Below are 21,636 nucleotides of genomic sequence, written 5' to 3'. Positions count from 1 at the left end.
TACCGAAGTTGGCCTTTTGTCTGCCTGAATGGCTTTGTTTTTTCATGAAAATATCTGATTGCTTGACAGGTGGTGTTTGTTTTTCCTCATATATTGAGCATTAGCTTAGACGAAAGGTCATCCACAAGCAGATTTTTTATAACAAGTAAAATAAATATGGGTCATCAGTTTGTTCACACTGATGTAGTAGCTCTCTTAGAATATCAGAATATCAGGTTACATGTCATGCAGCAATAATAGCAGACCTCTGCAGCTGCCCCTTAGTAAGCTTAGCTAAATGAAAGAGAAAAAACCTTATGAAGCTTTGTCTCTGAGCATGGAGATCCAGAGTACGTAGCTATTCTCTGGGGGGGGGGTGTTTTATAAGGAATGTGTTGTTCTAAACAGTTAATATTATATGAACAGTACATGGTAACATTGTTCAGTACATCTGAAATGTATAAACAACTTATTTGCAATGGCTTTTAAATGGCAATTAACCTGATGTACTGAATTACAGTTGAAAGTTCTTAGCAGATGCCTTTTTCCAAGAAAAGGCAAATAAAGCGATCAGATGGAGAACCAGAAGTCCCTTTTTCAGCAGGAAATAATTTTCTGATATGAAAGTGAAGGCCTGTATTTGAGTTCTATAAATGTTTGTTAGATTCTGTCTCACTATGAATATATCTTCAGTTTTAAGTTCACAATTTCCTTTTCAGGTTTGTTAGGAATAACAGAGACAAGTTATCAGACCACTTTTTATCAGTTTCACTCTGGAAAGACTGAGAGAACCCAGGCTTTGCAAACATTCAGCAATGCAACCTTTGTTGTTTCAAGTAGATGTACTGTTTTATTCAAAATTCCATAATACTGCATCTTGAAGATGTGACAGAACAATGTTAAATGATTACAGTACGCTTTTTTTAATAAGGAAATTTTCCTTCAACCCCATTTCCAGGTGTAGCATGACAGTTTCTCATGCAGTGCCATCTGAGAGCTCAAAGTTCATGCTCGTTCAACCAATTTTGTCTGGCCTAGTTGTGGATTCCATGGGCTTTTCACATTATGTACAGTAGATGGTGAAAGACATTAATGCTTAGCATTGAAAAATGCTCTTTTGAAATCTCTGACATTGGGGGACAGATGTACATTTATTGAATGCACAAATATTAATTTATAATAATAACTTGGTGCTGAATATTAATGTATATTTAGATTTACATGGCCCACATGACTCTGGTCCAGTTGACTCATTATGCAATTGCCTTGAACACATCACTAACTGGATGGGACACAACTTTCTGCAGTTGAATAAAGATAAAACAGAGAATTTTCTGTTTGGGAACAGCAATGAGAGACAGATCTGGACTCGAGAGCCCTCAAAACTAAAGACCTTTTTCGCAACCTTGTTGTCTTAATGGACTCAGATCTCCATTTTAGTAGTCATGTTAAAGCAGTTACTAGATCAGCATTTTACCATCTTAAGAACATAAGCAAGATTAGAGATTTTCTGTCTAAACCAGACCTGGAGAAACTTAACCATGTCTTTTTTTCTAGCAGGATTGATTACTGTAATGGTCTCTTAACTGGAATTCCAAAAAAGACCATTAAACAGCTTCAGCTGATTCTTAATGCAGCTGCCAGAGTTCTCACTCGGAGCAAAAGAAGAGATCACGCCCATTCTCAGTTCCTTACACTGGATACCAGTCTGTTACAGAATAGGCAGTGTTATTACTGGTCTATAAATATCTTAAAGGTGGATTTATCAGATCTGCTACGGAGATATGAGCCGAGCAGAGATCTCAGATCTTTAGGAACTAGTCAGTTAGTATTGCCTCTGAAAACTAAACATGGAGAAGCAGCGTTTAGCTCCTATGCTGCCCATAAATGGAACCAGCTGACTGAGAATATTAGAAGAGCCCTGACTTTAGACACTTTTAAATCAAGACTTAAAACATTCCTGTTTGAGCAACTACAGCTCAGTTTAAAATACTCTGCACTTTTTTATTCAGTGACGGCACTTTAGTTATTTTCTTTTATTGTATCATTTAAATTGTTATAATCATTTTTATCATGTTTTCTTTTGTGTATTTCCTTTTATTGCATTGTTTTAATGCACTATTAGGATTTGTATTCTTTTAATTTACCTGTTTTTTTTTTATGTAAAGCGCTTTGAATTGCTCTTGTATGGAAGGTGCTCTATAAATAATCTTGCCTTGCCTATATGCACTTTGTAAGTTTACTTAGAAATGGGGAAGTAACCTATTCTCTGAGGTGTTCTAAGGAGATTCACTATTTGGGATTTAATATGTAGAAATGCTCTACATAGAAGATGAGTCTCTGTGCATTTTGTCACATAATATGATAAAAAAAGGTGATGATAAAGGTCTGTGGAAAGTTTTTCTAATTCCTAAGTTTCCAAAGAAATGTAGCATGTGGTGCTGATTTTCAGTGCTCTCCCCTTTCCCAGTAATGCTTAAGTATTGACTGTTAGCAGGGAATTGAATTTAGTTGAGGAGGAGGATGAGGTCCCTCATTGCAAACTAGTATTTCATTGAATTTTACTCTGTATAAGACAACTGTCTTGTTTACCAGCTGTGGTCTGATTTATATTTATAAACATAAAGGGAATGCTTCTTTTGATAATTAAACTAAACTGCACTTCTCTCACTTCTGTTTTTTACAGGTATGGCCTCACAAGTTTTGGTCTACCCACCACATGTTTATCAAACACAGACAAGTGCCTTTTGCAGTGTGAAGAAACTAAAAGTCGAACCCATCAACTGTGTTTACCATGACAGGGCCTTTCCACTGACTTTTTTGAATGGTAGAACCCTTGGCATTGCACAGCCGACTAAACTTGCACCGACGTACAAGACACGAGACTTTGCAGCTGGCAGACATCGCTGGCAGGACTTTCCAGTGCAGACTGTTGTTGTACAAGGTGTACAGCGACAAACGACAAGTGCAGCAGCACCTCGTAAAGAAAGAGGTGTCCTGTCGCAGGGAAAAGAGCCAGAAAACCCAGAAAAAGGCAGAAAGTGCAGCAGTGGAGTTCCAGGGGCAGCTGGAGGGGTCAGGGGTGAGGACAGTGGAACCAGAGAGGGAGAAGGAAAGGGTGGTGGTGGGGCTGAGAAGGGTAAGGAAGAAGACACCTGTGATTTTAACTCTACAGACAGTTCCCAGCGATGTGGGCTGAAACGTAAAAGCGAGGAGTTGGAGAACGTGGGAAGCGCCATGCAGATAGTGGAAGACCTGTCCATGTTACCTGCAATGTTGCAAGCAAGTGTGGGGAACCCGCCAGTGGCAGTCCCAGCAGCAGTAGGAGGTGGGCCTGTGAAACAGGGAGGTGGAGCCGGTAGCGGGGATGGCGACTACCAGTTGGTACAGCATGAGGTTCTCTGTTCAGTGAAGAATACCTATGAGGTGCTGGACTTTCTTGGACGTGGTACCTTTGGCCAGGTTGTCAAATGCTGGAAGCGAGGCACCAACGATGTGGTGGCTGTAAAGATTCTGAAAAATCACCCATCATATGCGCGGCAGGGCCAAATAGAGGTGGGCATTCTAGCCCGTCTCAGCGGAGAGAATGCAGACGAGCATAACCTGGTGCGGGCTTTCGAGTGCTTCCAGCACCGTAACCATACCTGCCTTGTGTTTGAGATGCTTGAGCAGAACCTGTATGACTTCCTCAAGCAAAACAAATTCAGCCCGTTGCCTCTAAAGGTAATTCGGCCCATTCTTCAACAGGTGGCTACAGCACTGAAGAAGTTGAAAGACATGGGTCTGATCCATGCTGACCTGAAACCTGAAAACATAATGCTGGTGGACCCTGTGCGACAGCCGTACCGGGTGAAAGTCATAGATTTTGGCTCAGCCAGCCATGTCTCCAAAGCAGTTTGCTCCACGTACCTCCAGTCACGGTACTACAGGTATGTGTGATACGCCAACAGAAGGGATGAAATTTTGGTGTTTTTATTATAAGTTTGAAGTAGATTTTGTGATTTCCTGGCTTCTATCAATTTTGAATAGTTACTGTTTTTTTACAGTTGTTTGCACAGGTAACTCATCATGTTTAGTGGGACTTCTACTCAGTAGGACCAGAGTTTCCCACTCCCACCCAAATTCCTTAAATTTAAAAATGGTCTGTCCTGAGAAACATTACATTGGTGTTTATTTTAATATGTTCAGTATAATGTCCATTGTTGTCAGCTTTATGTAACTTGTGTATATTCTAGTTAACTGATTAAGCACCAAATATTTTTCATTGCTAAAATAGTAGCATTTTTGTATAATTCTAAAGTAGTGTATTTTCTTAGAATTTCAGTGTTTTAAAAATTTACATAGGAGTTCATTTAAATGCCAAACACTTAAGCTGTCAACTAGTCTGTTGTTTACTGGTTATATACAGCAAGTCATATGTTTTATTTACAAGTTTTCTTTGTTAAATAGCTCTTTTTTGCAGGTGTTGAAACCTGTAGTGATTACAGAGCTAGTATTTCTGCTTTAAAAGATGCAAAATTTTACAGTGAGTTTTTTTTTTTAGCTGAAGTGCTTCACTTTAGAAGGCTTATATTACCAAACGTTACTAACTCACAAGAAGGAATACACAGCTAACATCACATCAAACAGTGGCAGTGAGTGCTGTTTCAGATTTCATGAGATTTGTTACCTGATTAGATTTTTTTTTTCTTCCCCCTGATATTTGATCCAGAGTTTTCTTCTAATATCCGCCTGATACAGATGGCAGCCATCTTTATTGAATTTGGTGTAATTATAACAGCTAACATTTTGCCAGATGCAATTATGAAATCCTGCTCTTAATCATTGGAGTTACACATAGGGCCCAACCTATTATCTTCTCACAAATTTAAGCACCCTCTACCTCACAAGCTTTTCACTGAGTTCAACGGGTAGGCATGTCCCTTTTACTGTGTATTGGAGAATTAAGCTCATGATATATCCAGAAGCTCAACAGTGAGGTGTGGCTTTACAGACCTATCATTTAACAGCAATCTTTTATGCCTGTCCTTAACACATGACCTCTACATCCAAATTCAACCAGAAAAAAAATGTGGCAGACTTTGTTACAGATCACCTAACTCCTCTATGTTTTGGCTTAACAAATGTTTTAGGGAGAATAAATGATCATTTTTTCCTCCCCTCTGTAATATGACAGAACTCTCCAGTAAATCGTTCTTATATAAGAAACTCTGCCTATGTTTGGACTTGTCATGTAACTAATGTTTTATGCTGGTTAAGGCAAGATATAATCTTACTGTGGGTTTACTTGCCCACAATATACTGACAGAATTTGCAGTGTACCAGTTTTGTAGTCCTGCAGATTTTGCCTCACAGCATTATGCGCATGTTGATGATGGCATGAAGATAATGTTGATAGTGTTTAGATTTGTTTGAGTTATCAAATTAAAATTTCAAATGCATAAAAGTAAAAGTTTATAGAGATGCAATACGCATTCAAAATGGCACCAAATAAAAATGGTGGCTACTAATACATGATGTTTTTTGTTTTGTTTTTTCTTTTCCTTCCCCTTCTCTCCCAACTGCATACATTTTGATGTCTTTGTTACTATTCTAGTAAATTGAGCATAGCACAGACTGAATGTTTTTTCCTCTTTTTAATCGTGTCAAATATTTATTATTATTATAATAATGTATTAGGTCCTTGTGGAATTGCTGGCAAGGAAATTTCACCTATGGCAAACATCCTGCCTCTACATACCAGCCCAGTAAAACTATGCCTCTGGCAGAGGGTAAGCCATTCATGGACCTTTAGTATGGGAAAGGAAACAGTCTTCTGAAAACAGCAGAGCACAATAGGTTTGTCAGAATATATGCCAATGTTTTTCAGGAGGCACAAATAAGCAAATTTCAAATCACTTTAAAATTTCAGATTGAAAAAATTCAGCAGAATTAAAAAAAAAAATTCTCTACCATTGTGTTTCCCCTTTTTATTCAGCATTATGATATATGTTGTAAATGCCAGTGTGGGTAACTGCTTATTAGTGGATGTAACTAATGTATTGGCAAATGGAAAAGATGCAAAGAAATGAATTTGGCAACTGGGCATGGGTGGCTGCTCTGTGTATTAGTTCAGAAAAATGGACCTGAAATACATCTGTTACATAATTGTTAGGACTGGCCCATTTTATTGTTTATCGTTCCATCTTGATGAGTGTCTCAGCCTTGTGAGAATGTTTACACCGTCCCCAGAGCTCCAGAGCGGATATCCTTACTGAGACCTGTCTTTGAGAAACACAAACTGGTTTCCAAAAAAAAAATAAAAATAATAATATTAATACATTTTATATATATAATTTTTTAATTACTACAGATACTTCTTCATTCAATTCATTCAGTTTTAATTAAATTCATTTAAGAGCAATGCTTGGTTATACTTTTATTTTAAGTAGCAGTTTTTTGTTTATTTCAAGTATTTCACAGTTATTCTACTAATTTTCTGCTAGTCGCTGCCAATGCCACGTGGCAGTGGGTTTCCTCCAGTTGCACACAGTGGCACACGCCTCTGAAGGGTGGGGACAAACATATACTTCCCTTGAGTCACGTAACCCACCATTTCTTTTTTAACATCTATTATAGCTGTGCCACTGAACAGTTTAAACTCTCTGGAGGAGAATGCAAACTGCCCAGATTTGTCACATCAGCTGACCGATGCTCATAGCACCAAGACCAGAGAAGGGGGAATGGGCAAGGTTAATCACTGAGGATCTAATGTGGGTTTTCCAGATGACTGGCCCAAAGTTTCAGTTGCCACATAATTTTATTTTTTTTTCTAGTACATTTCTTTTATCCTTATTCAACACATTAGTCTCTTAGTGCATACAGTGCAGTTGTAAGTGTATTCTAATTTGATTCTGCTGTCTTAAACTAAATGTCAAAGCAGTCTTTACATTTGTAAAATTAATGACATATTTAACATATTTTTTAATAGAAAATGCCTGTATGTGAATTTTTATGTGAAAACAAGAAATGACTACAAAACCTATTTATTAACAAATGTGTTTATTAGGTGGTATGGTAGTGCAACAAGTAGTCCAGTGATTTTTGGCAGGCACTGGAGCCACCGTGATCCCTGAACATTATAAATGGTTACAGGCCATGAATGAATAATTTACCTATTTTAAACCAATATTCTCTGGATGTAGGGTAAATAATGATGTTCAGTGTCATAAAGTGAGGTCCTTTTGTTTCCTACATCTGTGAAATACTTCAGTCAGTTATGGCATGAATTTTTTAAAGAGTTATAAAAATGTAAAAAGTGAATGTGTGGAACTTTAGTGTGCTAGCTCACAATTCCCTTAAACATTGCTCTAAATAATATGGTTTACAGGAAAGTTGTACATTTGTACAGCTGCTTGTGAAGCTGTTTGCAGAAAACTGACATGACTTCCTTCAATCTGCTTTGTCATTTAATTACACACCTTACATAAAATAAATTGTGGTCTTTTCCCAAAACAAGAAGGAACCATAATTGAAGCCTTACATGAGATTTGTTACAAAATCTTTTTGACTTTTGCCTGAAGTTCATCAATAAACTAGTTTAATACTGATTTTGTGATGAGGTTCTCATGGGTCTCTAAAGTTTTGACATTTTTTATGACCCAAGATAAAACATGCCATGCTTCACAACCAATACCGTACCTGGACAATATAGAGGTTTCTAAAGCTGAAATTCATTGTATCCTGCAACTTTTGTAGAAGGGTTCTTCTCCCTGTACTCTCATCATGTGACATGATAGTGATCTATGCCTGCTGCTGTTGCAGCTTCTCTAGTGAGAGTAGAACCCAAACACACTGGGGTGAAGGAAGGGGGAGAAGGGCTGGAGCACGCTGCCTAAAATTAGCTGATGGGAGGATAGCCAGCACAGATTGACTTCTATAGATGGTGAAGTGCACTGGCAGTTGGAGTGAAATAAGGCAGGATGAAATGCTAGAGAGATTGCACTAGCACTTGTTCAAGGTCACTGTCTTACATAGTCAGCTGTTTTGTTGCTTTTAGAAGATGGAATATAGATAGCCTGCAGCAAGGGGGTACTGTATCATCCCCCACCCCCAAACCACTTGAATTCTGTCAAGTGGAACAGCAGTCCTGTTTACATTTGTTTCATTTTGATTTTATTACATATAAACTTCAACTCTACAAACATCCCATAAGAGCAGTGTTGCTCTTCTTAGCATATTTGGCAATATCCAATGGACAGATGTACAGATATTTCATACAGAATTATTTTAATTAAATGGTTATTTTACTCTGCAAATATGTGTAGGTTACACTGGGATTGTGTAAACATCTCTGCCTATGTTTTACTGCAATTATCTCTACACATCTAGTGCCAAATTCAAGTTTTTGTGAATGTTTGTTTGTTGGCAGTTACAGACATACATACATTCTTGGATGTTGGCTTTGTCCCATATTACCCATATGAGTATACTCTAATGTGTAGAAGGCTATGCCTTTAACATACAGGGTCTCAGAATAGTTTTTTATCTCTTATGGGTGCTAGACTAGTTTGTATTAGTGCAACTTTGATCTTATTCATTGTGTCCGTGGCAGGAATTATGTATATTGTTGAGCTCTTCTACATAACAAGTGCAAGAGCTTAAAGCTGTCCTGTGGTTGCTAAAAAGTTAATTGCCGTTGCTGTTTGTTAGTTAGATAGCTAAGAAAAACAGCAGTGTTACTGTGCTTGAGAAAAACATTTTTATTGAAAACAAGTCATTGTTGTGGATGTCCTTTTATCAGTTGCTTGTGATATGACCAAATGATATGTTTCTGTTACTCATGCTGTTTGATTTGAAGCTAGCCTCATCAGTCATGTATCAGTCTATGCTTAAATTGCTTTTGTTGGCACCGTGGCTTATCAAATTTTCTTAAAATGGTACAAAAGCACATTAGTTTTGGAATGAATATTAAACATTTTGTCATTGGTTCAGTTTTTTTTGTTTTTCTTTTCACTTCTTTGCAACTAATCCTTTGCTGAATATGAGATGTTAAAAAAAAACTACTTTATTAAAATATACGGTCATATTTATGTTATTTGTCAAAGTTGACAAATGAGTTTTGATGATTCATATTGTCTCAGTCTTTGCATTTTGACCTTTTTACAAATGTTCTAGTCAAGAGGATTGGTTCAAAGCCCAGTCTTTAACATCACTTCCTGTTAAGCATCACATTACTGTGTTCATGAACATCAATAATGCATGGTTAAATGTGGTCAGCATCAGAGCCAGTGGTGATATCCATAGCATGAACCTGTATAACCTTTATATGCAGTTAATAGAATTGTGGCCTTGGACTCATTCAAATTCCAAATGTCACAGGTGAATATAAAATACTGTTTTGTTGTGTTTTTTTTTTGAGAAAGTTCATACCATATCATACAAATATGGATTTTTACAATGTATTAGAAAATAATTAGGCAGTAATTACAATCAGTAATTTGATTCCATGTTTTTTCACACGCATTTAAGCAAGTGTGTACAATTCTATGCTGAACAATGGAAATATTTTCACTGTGTTTTTTTTTTCCTCTTACAGTTACAGCAGAGGACACGTTTGCGATAAGTTTTCAGTTGAGATGCTGCATCATGGCCGAAACACAAAACGCACAAAAGCTTACAAAATTACTGTATTTATAAAAAAAAACACAAACAAACAAAACAGCATTCTACCATAAACTTTTGAAATGTAAATTGACATATTATTGGACCAAACGCATGCGTTGAGCTGTCTGGCAGGCCAAAGAATGCTGCCTAATATGTTTCTGGCAGCTAGCCATATCTGATGATACTAGGGACAAAACAAAAATTACTAAATGTAGAAACCTAGACTAAATTGATTCACATTAAATATATAGGGTTAAACCTGTAATGTAAATGAAATGACATTTTACCCAATATTTAGCCAGTCATGTGCCAGATGCTTTAATGTGGATGGAACTTATAATTTTAGTTTTTTGTCAGAGAACTGTGCTTTCATGTCCACCCCGAAAAGGAATATCCCGAGTTACTTTTATGCTGTTGTTTAAGAGGGTGATGAAAGTTTGGGGATGTGGTGTGGAAAAATGAGGGAGGAGAAAGGAAAGACTTAAAGTCCACTGCTCTGATCATCGTGTACACGTGTGCATGAGTGAGCTTGGGCTCCTGCTCTCTGTGGAGCTGGAACAGAATGTCATGGGGCTTTTTTGAACAGCTGATGTCACAGTTTTGATGAACAGCCTGTGATTTCAGACAGTATTCATTATGACGCTGTCTCTTCTCACTGTGCTGGCTTTCAGAAGAAAAACGGAAGTGGTAGTTTCTCCTTTGAGGTTTCAACATCCTTAGTTTTTGCTTTGCGTTCAGAAATAGCATCATTTTCCTGTAGATTAGTTGCAACAAAAGAGACAACTGTATGGTTATGATCCGTAAATGATCTACTACAGGTAAATTACCTGGACCAAATAGGTGAAGGATTTTTTTTTGACCATATTACTAGTATTTTATTTATGATATGTTATACTTAAGGATATTTTTACCCCCCCAAAAAATCTAGAATAACATTCTATTTAATTATCTGATTTTTATTGTCCACAACATGATTTAATTTAATTTGAACTCTTATTTGGATAATCTGAGCTTACAGTTACAGGTATCCATGTGTTTTACTACATGGGTGTAACGTTAAACTGTTCTTGATTTAACCTTTTGGATGTTTTAATATCTCAGGATGGGCTTTTCAGCTGTGTGCTGATACTTTAGAGTGTTTTATTCCTCACACAGTTATCCCACAATTATTATTGAATAACTTGCTTTTGCTCATATTGAAATACTGTTAAGATGGTTAAACACTTGCAGTTGCCAGATATTTTTGAATATTTTAGGTAGAGACAAGGAAAAGTGCACAAGCCTGATCTCAAAAATTTGTTTAACCTTTTAGTATTCACATTATTAGTTGTTAGTTTTAATCCCAAAGATGTCTTAGACTCAATAGGTAGTTGAAAATTTGCTTTAATCAGCTCAGAATGGAAGGTGGCACTGTGCCTCAAGTTAACTGCCTTAAACTTGTTTTCTCCACTGTTTGATATCAGCAAAACAGATGTGAACAGAGGGTGATGAACCCCTTCCTTTCGTGGTGTTGTTAGATTCCTTCCCACAAGTCAGTGAAGGAAGCTCTTGTTCACTTGGTCTGCAGAGTTCTTTTTTTAATTGTTTTTTGCCTTGTTATACTTCCTGCTGTGCATTTCAGAGCAATCTTGAGTAATTGGTAAAACAATAGAGAGGGAAAAAAACAAAACTACACACTGGTGTACTATGAACTGTAAGATACTAGCAGGAAGTATGTTCAAATTTTTTGCTTTTCAGCAGGTAATACAATCGTAGTTAGAGCTTTGATATTACATTATACTTGCCTGGGTTTTCATTGTAATATACGGATAAATAATACTTGGAAAAATGTAAATATTTATATTCAAGAACATATTTTTGTTTCCGATTCACTTTAAAGTAGTCATCCTTCTATGCTCACTATATATAATGTCAACTGTGACTAGACGTAGACAATATGTGAAATGTTTAAAAAAAAAATCGGTGGTTTTGATAATACTGTCTTTTTATTATAATTATTACTCTGTTATTTTAATTATTATTAATCTGTTTCTGTGTGTGATAAAACCGTATTAGTAGTTGAGAATCAATCAGAGGGGATTTTTCAAAAGTCAGAACTCCCCTACAGTGTACTTATTACAGTGTAGAGGTAGTTTCCCTATGTTCTGCTGCGAAACATTCAGTTCATTAGAACTATTCTAATGAAATGTTTTTGAAAGCCCACATCTGTTATTTAAATGATTCTTTTTATTTCAATTCCCCTTCCAGGACAGCTTCACCAGTATCTGTTATCTTTGACAAAGGGGACTGTGTTAGAAAGTGTTTGGTAATATTTAACCTGTCTGTCATATTCTTAATATTACGAATTAGACACTGCTGTGAAGTGTCTAATCACAAAACCACAATTATTTCCATTTGTCCACATGGATTCATGCTTAGTACCGGAGTACTACTCTGTTTAGAGGGCATTTCCATTCCCTGTCTGGGCAAATTGCCTGTGCTCATTTTGGGCACTGTACTGTGCCAGTGCCATGCTCAGCACTTTGCTTCTATATGCTTGTTTAACCTCACGCTTGTGGCATAAAGGGTGTACTTTGCCACTAACGCTAACACCAGTGCTGCTGAACTTCCCAAACCTTGTTTAATACTTAATTTTATTTATTTTTGTAATGCTGTTTTGTTCTAATCTGATGTGGGAACATTTTTAAATAATCTAACCTATAGCTGTAATTGTAAAAATGTGTGTACTTATTTCAAAATAATATTTGTGTCTACAGTGTTTACTTACTTTAGTTTTTTTTCTGATCTGGATAAAACGATCAGGCATGGAGGAAATTCCCATTTTATAAGATTATGTGCCTAGCAGCACCTGAACCTTATCCAGTTCCAACTTGTCTGTAATACAGCACCAACACGCAGTACACTTCAAACAGCATTGGTTGTAAGACAGGATAAACATATCATTGTCTCAAAGACTGTGTTATGTCTGTGTGGCAAAAGTGGAATCTCATCAGTGTGTTTAAGCTGATTTTGGGAGGCTATCAGCACTGTAAATCTCAACCAGATCTAAGAAATTTACTGGCAGAAAGTTATTTTCTTTGAAATTTGAACTGGTTAAATCTCTTGATTCTCAGGCGTATTCTCTTTCATATTAGTGGCCAAGTTTACATGCAGCCTGATAATCTGTTAAAAATCTGAATCAATATTATACATCAATGTACAGTACTCATCAAATGTTTGGACACATCACCATCACATTAGTCATTGGTGGAATGGGCTATTCACTGTGTCACCAGTCCCTACCTCTGCACAACCCAAGTTATGTTCTCAAACACATTAAGGCGGCGAGGAGTTCTACAAATTAACTCTTGATGAGGCCATAGCTGTTCACTGAAAACCATTCCAGGTGTCGACCTCATGAAGCTGATTGAGAGAACGCCAAGAGTGTGCAAAGCTGTCATCAAAGCAAAAGGTGGCTACTGTGAAGGATCTTAAGTATAAAACGTATTCTAGTTTATTTAACACATTCTACAATGTAGAAAATAATACAAAACAAACAAAAATCATGATGTCCAAATTTGTGACTGGTACTGTACATTCACTATATGTGGAAAATGGCCCAAAACAAAGGAAATGCTCCCTGAGTGGATGTGTACAAACATTTGACAGGTATTGGATGTACTTCTGTAAGAATTGATTACCTCAGTTGAGAATTCTGAATGCAGTTTGCTTGTTTAAAAGTATCAAAAGTACATTGTATTCACACGCACAAAAATTGTATACACACAAAATAAGTTAATAAGATGAAAATGTATATGTTAACTTGTTTCCAATGAAGTGCAGGGTATAGGGGATTTAATCAATTTTGCAAGAAAAATTTTCACATTGTGAAATGTCATCCTAGTGAGCTAAATGAGCTACTTCTGAAAGAAAATGGAACTGTGCAAAATTGAGAGTTTCAGGAATGAAAACTGCTTTAAGCAAATTTAAATCCTGATCGCTGTTTTTAAAGATCTCAGGTTTAATATCGTGATAAAGCTCTTTGGGGAAATAATTCTTGGCAAAGTTTTTCACCACCATGTTACTGTTTGGAAAAAAAATGTAGTAATAATAATAATGACCATAGGGCGGCACGGTGGCGCAACAGGTAGTGTCGCAGCTCCAGGGGCCTGGAGGTTGTGGGTTCGATTCCCCCCCGATGATTCCAGGTAGGCTCTGGACCCCCCGCGACCCTTAATTGGATAAGCGGTTACAGATAATGGATGGATGGATAATGACCATAACTATAATAACATTAACAAAAATGATAAGGAGAAGAGGAATCTAACAACAATAGGAACATTTCCCTGTTCAGGTGAATGTCTTAAAGTGTTCTTTCTTCTTGAATTATGACTGCACAAAAAATGTGCTAATGCATTTATGTATATATCCATCCCTTATTGGCACAAGCATGGTTTAGTTAGTCCTTCAGTTTGAGCTTATCTCATGTTGAAGTACGCTGCACTATTCTTCTCTTCTTTATAACCAAGGACTTTGCCTAGTTTGTTTTTCTGTTTGGGGGGGGGGGGGGGGGGGGTTGTTGGGAATGTGAGGGACAGTACAGTATGTACTAGCATATAGGAATGTGACACTTTTTGGTGGACTTCACAAACACATACTCATGCTGCATTTTCACATTGTTTGTATCTGCTATCCTGCTCTTGAATGATGCATGTATTTGTATGTATTTGTTTAGTTTCACTTGTGCTTTTCTAATGCATTCAATTGCATTTTTATTTGGGCATCTTCTGTGGATGTCTTCAAACTCCATTAGATGTTTATTATAAAATTATTTTAATAAACATGGAGTTTATAAACATCCACAGAAGATGGATGCATAAAACTACAACTAAATACATAAAAAAAAAAACATGGACACTCATGAAATCACCACTGTGGGGTAATGATTTCAGGCTGTTGACATTTTTTAGCCAACCAGAAATATAAATAAAAATAAAAAATTTGTAAGTTGTAATTTCTTTTTTTTTTTTTTTTTTAAAGAGAGGTAGTAAGGGACGATTTGTTATTTTTGTGGAGCTTAACCTTCTGCTGCTGGAATGTTAACCACGTGTTAAAGAAGCAGCAGTAGTCTCCGTTATGTGGATGTTTTAAAACCTACCTGCGTTTTCATTTGTCTCTTCCATAGAGTGGAGGGTGTTTCTTATTGGGTTTCGTCCATTGTGTTCCTGCACACGTGTTCTCAGTCTAATTCAGGGTGCTGTGCTCTTCAGCTAATGGAGCTGTGTAGGAGGCCTGTATGGAGCCGCTGTTACAGCTGTAACAAGACACCAGTGTAACCTGAGTAACAGCAAGCTGTCAGGCCAACTTGCTCAAATGAGCACTGAATCGAGCTGCGTCACCTCGTTCTCACGTGGCGCACCCGTAATGCTGTTCAGCTGGGTCACCACGGTGATCTGAAGCAAAGCACTCTTGCTGCTTTACATTGACTACACATATTCATCACATTAGGCCCAACTGGCTAATGTTAACCTCTGTTAATTCAGGCTTTATGATATGAATTTCAAATATCATGAATAAAAGTTGTTAAATATCAGAATGAGAAATGTAAACTGCATTAAAATGACTTGTCTCTGAGTGTATCTTAAATTCAGATTAATATGTTACTATTCTCTATATTAAAAAGATCTTCTTCAGAGAACACACTGCAGGATGTTTAAATGCTTTTATTTATTTATATATATGTATATACATAATCCTCCCATCATATTGTTATAATAGTTATTATTATTAAAGCTAGTCCCAAATTTAGTTGAAACATCTATATTTAAACCAGCATAGTTTAATTAAGCTTAAACTATCATTTTTACATTGACATGTCTCCTACATTCATATGACCCAGAGTCATATTTGTGCCAAAGTAAATCAGTCATTGTTGTGAAAACAACAGTGACGTTGTTCTATGTTGTGCTTCTTAGCCCTGCTGTGTCATGGCATCATGTGCCATGGAAATAATTTCAATTAAACTTGCTGGAGTACACCAACATTGTTGTGGTTGTTTTGGTGGTGCTTATGAGGTTTGTAGCTTATGAGGTTTGAAATTCTAACTTTGTTCTTGTTTCTGTCTCCTTCCACAGGGCTCCAGAGATCATTCTGGGCCTGCCGTTTTGTGAAGCCATAGACATGTGGTCGCTGGGCTGTGTGATAGCTGAGCTCTTCCTGGGCTGGCCTCTCTACCCTGGTGCTCTGGAGTATGACCAGGTAATTAATCTGACTATGGCTGATTAGCCTTCTCAGTGGCACTGGCCCTCTGCTCCTGCAAGAACAACAACATGCAAAGTAAACTTTGGACTTGGCCTTTTATAATTACCTGAAGAGCTATCTAAATGAAACTAAAAATAATAACATTTAATTATAGCTTACCTCCATGATGAGACAGCAAAGTTCTTCTGCCTGTCTGCCTGATGAAAGAGATACCACAATACCACTTTTGTTTTTTTCTGTAAAGTTATTCTTAATATCAGTCTGATATTGCATATAAAAAAAGTATTTGATATAAGATCAGAATCTTATAGTTGTTTATCATGCTCAGACAGTCTACAACTGCACAGGGTGAAGTACTCTGCTAACATTAATTCACTATTAATATAGTTTGCTTATAGAATGTTTATTTAGACAAGTCTTTTTATAAAGTCATATTTGGGCTCTTTGAAGCACATAGCATATTTTGATATCCTTTAGTCACACATTTTTGTATTGTTTGGTGATCAGTTCCTCTATCAAATATCAAATTAACTACATTACTAACCAAGTCTTTAATGACAGCAGTATTTTGTACGTCAGGATTCAAACACGTCCTTGCTGTATGTCAGAGTAAGATACAAACTGCTGGCCTCTCTTTCTGATAGTCTGCTCTCAGATGTGATTTCTCACACATCTCTGTGTTTTCTGCACTACGTCATCTGTTATGCACTGAGCTGTGGTATGCGCTCTCGAGCCCAAACAATCCGCAGAAGAATTTGCGCTGCCGTCTTTCCAGTGTTTCACTCTGGGTGCATGTGTATACTGGTTTGTATGTGTGTGTGTATCTGTGTGTACGTGTTTTTCATACAGTGTATGTGTGAGGTACATACATTTTTCTGAGTCTGCTGTTAGCACAATGCCTTCTCTCTGCTGTGAATTTTGCGGTGACTCCTCCTTTCCTGCTGAGAACTGGGCCCCGGGAGAGTCTTTGGGGACTTTGAGAGACATTCTGTGTGTCAGTGTGTGTTTTATGCTATGTGTGTGTGAGACAGTGAGGGAGAAGAGGGATGGGCAGCAACAGGCCCAGATTAGAACACTGTTTCCGGGCAAGGCTGGGAAAGACTAGCTTCAGCAGGCTCCTGTCTTGGAATGGCTGAGTAGCTCATGTGAAAGAGCAGTAAAGGGGGTACAGGATGATGGATATTTACCAGTGCGGTTGTGGGGGTTTTGAAGGCTGCCAGGGGGAGCCATCAGATGTTAACACTGCCTGTGCAGAACAGCACATGCTCCCTCCCCACATGTCAAGCTGCATTATTGCCTAAAGCCTCTTTTAATACCACTGCATGAATGTCTGATAGGGTGCCCAAACTTTGTGTCCAGAGAATCCAAATTGCGAGATTAGTGGTAGGCCATGGGTCATAAAGATCCAAATAGAGGTCCAAAATTACTTTTAATAAAGCCTTGTAAAGATTATGTAAGCAGGTTTGTTTCTTTGTACTAAATTACCATTTTGGAGCAGGAGAACTGAGGCAAATGGTTTAAGATGGAGTGTTAAAATTCTATTAAAGAATTCCTTTTTTTTCCACCAGTACTTTTTACATCTTTACAGTGAAGTTTACAGTGAACATCTATAGCATGTCAGAAAATGGAGCAACAGAACACAAAATTCGTTTAACATTTCAGCTAAAGTAGCAGTAGATAGAGTACATTAATAAAGGAGACTACATGTTAACTTTTGCTCTCATGTGAGGTGTAGGGGCTTGTGTGAACATGCTGCTGTATGATGCCTTCTGCCGAGTATATGGATGATGATCTACAATTTAAACAGCCTTCATATACAATTTATGGACAAAATTATTGGCACTCCTACATGTTACACATACAGGAAGTTTGACATCTCATTCTTAATCCATACACATTAATATGGAGTTGGTTCCCCCTTTGCAGCTTCCAGGAAGGCTTGATGATGTTGGAGTGTGTCTATGGGGAAATTGTACATCATTCATCTAGAAGAGCATTTGTAAGTTTAGAAACTTATGTTTGGATGACAGGGCCTGGCTCACAATCTCCTTTTTAGTTTCTAAAGGTGCTCGATAGGGTGGAGCTGGAGTCATGCACAATAATATTATAATAATAATGCATCATATCATAATGCATGCATAATATTATTATTATTATTATTACAACATCAGCTGGTTGTCTCCTAGAGCGCTTGGCATACATTAGTAATCACAAGTTGATTTAAATGTGTGAGGTTTTATATTACTCCTGGGGCCCCTGACCTATGAAGTTATGGAGTGTCAGGACTCTTGGCTTAAGATGGCGTGCTGTTACCCACCATACACTTTAGCAGCCCCTCTGCCGTGCTCCTCCTTCATGGGGGTCCAGTTCCACCTCACACAGCAGAATTTATTTATAGCAGACCTGAACCCCAGTCTATGCCATCAGTAGCAGCAGATTAGCCCAAAGCCACATGGAACCTGCCCTCACCGTTACAACTATGTTTTAGTAAAGCAATAAGCAGCTATTTGGCCACAAAAATGTAGAATTGTAGACAAATAAGACAGAACAAAACAAACATTTGGTTATATATATTGTTTTTATGTATGCATGAACTTCTTGAGATGTTTAATTTTTGTATATGGTTAGTGTGTGAGAGAGAATTTGTAGACATGTGCTGCTTGACATTGCTGTCTAGCTGTTTGGTTTGGACTTGCAAGCAGACCATCTTATAAACATGAGTAATTTCTTAGAGATACCTTTCTATAGAAACATGGAAGTCCCTTGTAAGTGGGTTAGACTAATTGGAAGGAAACAAGCACTCATGCAGGGTACATAAAAACTCATTGAACTGTTCAGCATTCGAGCTTGAAGTCAGAAAGTGCGGATAGGCTTGTGGTTTTGGCTGAAAAACAGGCATAAGCCTCAATTTTATTTATACAATGATCAGCCACAAGAGTAAAACCACTGAGAGATGAAGTGCATAACCTACTCATGTTACAATGGTTCCTGTCAAGGTAAGCCATAAATTAGATAGAGAGGGAACAGTCAGTTCTTCAAGTGGATAGGTGACTTTGAGAAATGCCAAATTATGATTGGTATGATGTATTTTTCTTCAGAGCATCTTAAAAACAGAAGGATGAACAGTGAACCAGTGACAGGGTCATGGTCACCCAAGGCTTACTGAAGCATGAGATGTGAAGGCTAGTACATCTGGTCCAATCTAAGTACAGCTACTGAAACAGAATTGGCGATGTACTGTTTGTTCTGACACCTTTCTGTCACAACCAGCATTAACTTTTTCAGCACTTTGTAACTCATCTCTGGGATTTTACAAAACATATAAGCCTTCGCTCCCCTCATACATCACTGAGCTTTGGGCACCCATGACCCTGTCATTGGTTCATGGGTTGTCCTTCCTTGGAGCATTGGTTGCCCCCCACAAACTGTCAATGGTTGTAATCTTGTAACTGATCGGTGTACTAGAATGGTTGACTCCTGTAGGCAGAGTGTTTTCTCTCAGCGTGGTGATGTAAGAGATTGGAATGTTGATGAATCAACTCCCTTGTCCGGCCTTGCTCCTCATTGTTGAACATGTACTCAGTGTGCCGATCAAAACATTCGGCTCGGGAAGCCCTGCTCACTTCCTGTCTCTTCCTCATTTCCCACCCTCTGGCTGGCCCTCTATTTTCAGACATGGATGTTTGTTCCTTTCCTCTTCTTAAAGTTGATATTAAGAAGAAAGTGCTTAAATTGTTGGCTTTGTTGCTAAAGAATGAACATTGCCATTGTTGCTTCTCTGAACCTGGAATTACAACTGTGCTTCCAAGACGAAATGGGTTTATAGATTGGCATTTTGTCTAGACATTTCTAGAAGGCATTTAGCAATCTATTGTAGTCTTCTTGAAATAAACAGACCATTTCTTCACCACATCTCTGGAGAACATATTACTCTTAAATTTTAGCTCTTTAACTCTTGTTTCATCAGTGTCTGTGATAGCTTTTTGGGCATGTTTTGGAGAATGATTTCATGTTCATCCTGTTCTTTCCTTTTTTCTCTGTAAAAAAGTTTGTAACCTTCTCTTTCTGGGGTTTTTTTTTTTTTGAAAAACAACTAACATTGAATGTTTGCCTGATAGAGCGGTGGGCATTTAAGTCTAGCAAGCCAGACTTGGAGTCAGGTACACTTTGTTGTTGACCATTACCAAGACCCCCTTAGACGTGAATGGACCTTAGGTTGCTAACAGTTGGTTAAAGTAAACCAACTATAAACCAGTGATATTTTTTGTTGTGTTGGGTGAAATTTAAAAATGGCACTACAACAGATAATTTGAAATTTGGTTTATCAAATATTTCCAAGACCACTGATCAATATGAGTAATAATGTTGTAGATGTTGGAGGTTAGAGGTTATAGGGTCATCTAACCAGAGGGCCTGAAATGCCAAGTGAATGCATTGCTGTTGGAGCTCTTATGTCACACTGTGTGTCTAATAAATGTTTTTCCTTACACCACCGTGCTGCTGACGTCAGGGTGATCTGTCTCACTCACTCTCTTGCAGGCTTGCATACACTCTCGCTCTCTCACTCTCTTCTATCGTTTGCTCTTTTTTAACGCTCCCTCTTTCTCTCTGTCATATGCACATACACATGCAGACCCATGGCCCTCAGTACATATTTTATTACCTATCACTTTTAGGTAGTGTATATGCTTATTTACATGTTTTCTATGATTATTACATCTGCAGACACCCTTTAATGTTTTTGATTGTTTTCTGAGACCTTAGAATAAGAATTACAAATTGCTTTTGCTTGGGTTGCATGTTCCTGTAATACTAATATTGAAAATGATTTGGCACAAAAAATAACAATATTTTATTGGATTTAATGAAAAAGCTGTAAATGGAGAAAACTGAATTCAGGGTAATATCAGAGAGAATGGAAAAATGGCATAATGGAGGAACTCAGAACTAGGTAACATCATAACTGAGGGGTGGGACGAGGAGGAATACATGGTATTATGGTTTAATATGGTATTGTGGATACATGGTTTAATATTTTGTGCATCCTCTGATACACCCTGACATGGTCCAAAAAAAAAAAAAAAAAAATATATATATATATATATAAAATAAAATTTAGAGACAACTTGCATTTTAACTTTAGTTTCAGGTTAGCTTTAAGGCTATATTTATTGTTAGAAAATGGTCAGTGTATATTTATTAGTCATATGTTTAATGCCATTTGAAGTCATATGAGCTTTCCAATTAAAAAGATTCAGCATCCAAAATCCAATGTATGAATCCAAAATCAAATGTATGCTTCTTGCATGTCTTTGTGTCTTGCTTCAGATTCGCTACATTTCACAGACACAGGGTCTGCCAGGAGAGAACTTGTTGAACGTGGGGACAAAGACGTCGCGCTTCTTCTGCAGAGAGTCTGATTCCCCTTATGCGACATGGAGACTGAAAGTGAGTCCAGGACATAGACACTCTACAAAACCTGCCAACACGCTTATCAAATCACACAACCGTGATATGCTATGTTTGAGAATGATTATTATTTTATTTTGTTTGTTTGTTTATTTATTTATTTTTATTTTTATTTTATTTTTTTTTACAAATTATGACTGTTTTATTCTGTTTTTTAGTCAACAGAGGAACATGAGGCAGAAACAGGAATGAAATCAAAAGAAGCCAGAAAGTACATATTCAGCTGTTTGGAGGATATAGCGCATGTACGTATGGACAATACATACCACATCTCCAGCACAAATCTGTCTTAACATCATAAGT

At 37.4% G+C, this 21,636-nt stretch overlaps 1 protein-coding gene across 2 annotated transcripts in view; it reads left to right on the top strand.

Moving 5' to 3' along the window:
• The window catches only part of hipk3b (homeodomain interacting protein kinase 3b), a 37,797-nt gene that overhangs the window by 6,839 nt on the left and 9,322 nt on the right, over positions 1–21,636 (top strand). For both annotated transcript variants that reach the window (XM_066685440.1, XM_066685441.1), the window contains exons 2-5: positions 2,666–3,908; positions 15,738–15,861; positions 21,193–21,312; positions 21,492–21,578. In XM_066685440.1, the coding sequence (XP_066541537.1) occupies positions 2,668–3,908; positions 15,738–15,861; positions 21,193–21,312; positions 21,492–21,578 (1,572 nt within the window). In that variant the 5' untranslated portion in view covers positions 2,666–2,667. The remainder of the gene's footprint in view (positions 1–2,665; positions 3,909–15,737; positions 15,862–21,192; positions 21,313–21,491; positions 21,579–21,636) is intronic.

The sequence above is a fragment of the Hoplias malabaricus genome, chromosome 11 (genome assembly GCF_029633855.1).
Source record: "Hoplias malabaricus isolate fHopMal1 chromosome 11, fHopMal1.hap1, whole genome shotgun sequence".
NCBI lineage: Eukaryota > Metazoa > Chordata > Actinopteri > Characiformes > Erythrinidae > Hoplias > Hoplias malabaricus.
Note: the sequence above shows the minus strand (reverse complement) of the source record. Positions and strands in the feature narration are given on the sequence as shown.